This window comes from Austrofundulus limnaeus, unplaced genomic scaffold (genome assembly GCF_001266775.1).
Source record: "Austrofundulus limnaeus strain Quisiro unplaced genomic scaffold, Austrofundulus_limnaeus-1.0 Scaffold182, whole genome shotgun sequence".
NCBI lineage: Eukaryota > Metazoa > Chordata > Actinopteri > Cyprinodontiformes > Rivulidae > Austrofundulus > Austrofundulus limnaeus.
Window position 1 is genome coordinate 128,112 of NW_013952584.1, and position 4,104 is coordinate 132,215.

At 38.5% G+C, this 4,104-nt stretch overlaps 1 protein-coding gene across 1 annotated transcript in view; it reads left to right on the top strand.

Annotated features, from left to right (window-relative positions):
- Positions 1-4,104, top strand: part of tmtc1 (transmembrane O-mannosyltransferase targeting cadherins 1) — a gene marked incomplete in the record, with an annotated part of 71,980 nt that overhangs the window by 20,789 nt on the left and 47,087 nt on the right. The window contains 1 exon segment of the mRNA XM_014018069.1: positions 1,170-1,251. Coding sequence (XP_013873523.1) covers positions 1,170-1,251 — 82 coding nt within the window.

Sequence of the window (4,104 nt, forward strand, 5' to 3'; positions counted from 1 at the left end):
TGTTTCTGCACCACAGACAGGTGTTTCTGCACCACAGACAGGTGTTTCTGCACCACAGACAGGTGTTTCTGCACCACAGACATGAAGCCAGAATGAAAGTCATCACTGAAGCGACACAGTTAACAAGTTTTCTCAGCTGCAGCCACAGCTGTGTCATACATTAACAACAGCATCAATACAGTTATATAATAAGAAGATAACCAAATAAAACATTTAAATAACATATATTTTACTCACCGAAACTTTTTATTGTCCGTTTAAAAACGTCATTCTCCTTTTATTCCTCAAGAAAAATCTGGCTCTTCTGTCATACAGGTCCTCCCGTTTCTGTTTCAACAATAAGTCCTTTTCTGTCACCTCCACGAAGCTAACACTGAAAGTCCAGTCTGTTCTGTTCTGTATTTTTGTTAAGTTTTAATTTTCTGTAACTCTGAGAATGTCCGCTCAGCATTTAGCTTGTAAGACGCTACAGAAATCTAGTTTKCCMGTTSTGACTCCTGCTCTCTGATCAACCAATCAAACGATGTGAAAATGTTGACGCTGTCTGAGGCCAGCTAGCAGGCTGTGGTGTCTTCACCTCAGCACCTGATTGGTCAAAGCAYCAGTATCACTGCCATGTGTTTCACCCTCCAGGTGCCTTCGCTGTTCYTRCTGAAGGCCTGAGGCAGATTTCTGGACCCTAGCAACAGATGATGATCGAAWTATGWTTGGATAAAAGCTCTAAATAAATACAAGCTGTTGGAAGCTGTGCAGCCAGGAGAAAAACTATGAAACGAAGAAAACAGATGATTCAAAAATAATAATAATATCCTTATAATAATATTAATAACTATTATAAAAAATATAAAATGCTCTAAAATGTAGATGCTGGCCCTGACGGCACACCACTGCCTAAACTAGATCTTAATTGTTTGTATTTAATCCCAGGATTTCTGTGACGTAATAATAAAGTATGTGCCATGAAAACAACCTGAGGGGATTCTTTGGCAACAACAATAATAAATCAAGAATTTTCAACACTTCCTTGTTTAAATGGATGGATTCACACAGTATTTGGTGAAATTCAGATGAATTAGGTTTTATTTTGACCATGCTGAAAAGTACTGACTAAACTGCCTAAACATAATTAGTAGAGTTGATTTTCTGTCTTTTTGTCTTTTGCTTCTCAGTTATTTTTTTGATTCAAGACTGAGTGGTCTCCCCCAACTCTGCAGCCACTTCTTAAAACGAGCTGGCCTCATCTCTGGTTATGTGAGTATTTTTATATTTTCTTTAGTTATTATCTGACCATTCGTGGTGAGAAAAAACAAAAACCTACCGGTACATTTTCTTTGAGTTAAAAGGGTGTTAGGAAATAAATTATTAAGTTAACCTTTTTTGTAATGATACAACAGGGTGTATGACACACACACGCACGCACGCACACACACACACAAAATAACTACAGTTCTCAGAGGAGCATGAATACGATGTTTCTTATGAGTGATTGTATGATGTGATTCACCAAAATCATTTGTTCCCACTGTAATCCTGTTTGACTGGTTGGCTCATAYCACTTACTCTTTAAGTGGCTTTGGCTATGATGCAGCATTATTCAAAATAAGCCCCTAGTCTTGCTTTTGCCTCTGCTATAAGGGTTGTCAACATAAGACATTTTACTCATGTCACTCATAAAAGACAGCTCAGTCCAGGCCTGACGTGTGTTCTGTACTCCTCGGGTCATTCAGAAGACGCAGGGAGGTGGCAAGGGGGATAGAAAAGAGCTTGTCTCTGATGTCCCTTTGAGCCGCCAAGGGAGGTAGCGTCAGAGCCGGCAGGGRGACTTGTGACAAAATAAAAACACTTAGGAGCCGCAGGTCAATAATGATAATAAACTGATGACGTTAGTGAACGACCGCCCTGCCTGCAGGATTGAACATCAACAGACAGATTTATTATTGAAAGAYTATTGGTAATGATGTGGCACAGCAACTTTGTAGTTGGTTTTACAAATACTGAACCACTAAGAGGATCGCTAAGGTAAGTTATTTCAGTTGTTTTTTTGATTGATACAAGACCGATAAAATAAATGCGTTAAGCCCATCTGAATTCTGTCCCATGCCTGTTTTGTTTCCACACTGTCAAGTTAATTTCTGAACATGTGAGCAGGAAATGGCTGGCTTCACCTGTGATTCAGGAATGACCCAAGGGAGCTGAAAGACTGACTGATCTGTGCAGCCATTTCATGGAACTGTCTTGGAAAAAGGGGCTTATGCGATATAGAGACCTCTGTAATTGCAGACATCTTATCACTTGTAACCACCAGCATTCAAGGAGTGAATCCCTGTTCCAGTAAGGGCCCAGAGTGCAATACAACAAAGGCTACATTTGAAGCAGAAACATAAAACTTAGCAATAGCAAGTGGTAATAACCAACTCACTGCTGCACAGATGTCTTGGATACATTTCCCCTTCAACAAAACCCAGGGCATAGCTAGGCCACAAGTGGGATTATCATTAATGGTTAATGTTAATATGGCAACCACGTTGAATTAACTCCAAAAGTTAATCAGTTGTAGACATATATTAAATGATGGACACATTCTTTCAGAAGACATCCCATACTGTTATTGACACATGTTCTGACCAACTCAGTGCATTCAGAAGACACACAGAGGTGGAGGGGAGACTGAAACACCCTACCTCTGTATGCCTCTGAATGGAACAGGTACTGTAGACCTCTGAAAAGGTGACCCAGGAAGTGTCTCCAACTCATTAGAATAATTTGACGAAAGGCTGACTGACACCTTCAAAGACCACCCAGCTGCAGGTTTTTTTATGTCAAAACACCATAGCCAGTCTCCTTTAGGATTTTAAGCATTGTTTTTTTTTTTTTTTAGATTTTTTAAGTTATGTGGAAAGTTAAAAACCCTAAAAAAAGACATGGACATAATTTGTTCTTTGTAATTTACAAAGGGGCAACAGCCGTTCAGTGTCTCTTGTTGCACTCAGCAGCTTGAGTGACAGCAACATGTCAGAGCAGCCAAAAGTTTTCTTCCAACGCCTCTTTCGATTCTGCACTGATTAATGTACTCCGAAAGCATGTTTGAGCACAGTAAGAGACTCTATCCAATAGTGACTTCTGACCTTCCAGAGGAAGCATCAATACGAAATGAGCTGTTCAGCAATTTAGCGATACATTCTTCTGAAAAAACCTACAGAGAGAACTTCAAAAAGTTACTTGCAACCTTCAAAACAAAGATCTTGCAGACTTTTACTGTCAGAATATATGTTGGGGATTAATCTCACTTAATACCACACCAGCTTTTAAGTCGATATGTTGGAAACTGACAAGTGTATTGCCATTTTTGTGTGTTTTATAATCAGTGAGCTGTGGTAGCCATCTAGAATTTAGTTAACTTTAAAACATAACTAGAAGCACTCAGAGAGTGCAAACCTCTGCCAAGGCCATAAGGTCAATTATGCTAAAAGGATCCCCCTTGGATAAGTGACCTATCCAATGCTTAATACTAAAAGTAACATCATGTTGCATATATTCGTACATAAAAGTAAATGATGGAAATCAAATTTTAAATTTGTTCCAACATATTTATCAGAAAACACATGTAGAACAATAATATTGAATCAATGTCTTAACACAGTATCATTCCAAACACAACTAGATATCTTTTGTGCCCATACAATGAAGGTACCATATAAAAACAGTTTGCAAGGAAATAAACATTAAGATTACAGTTTAAATTTTCTAAAAAAAAAATATTCACACTATCGTGGTGAGAAAAATAAGTGTGAAGAACTTTGACATCTGTAATTTCCCTTATCCTGCAATAGTGAAGAATCCTTCAAAAAATACCTGGATCCGGATCGTGGTGTGTTCCTTTGCCCAATACCCACCTGTGATAAAAATTTCATGAAAGTCCGTCCATGGGTTTTTGAGTAATTTTGTCCACAGGCAGACAGATGCGACCAAAAGCATAACCTCCTTGGCGGAGGTAGTAATTTGAGGATGTACAGTGGTTTGCAAAAGTATTCATACCCCTTGAACTTTTCCATATTTTGTCACATTACAACCACAAACATAAATATATTTCACTGGAATTTAATG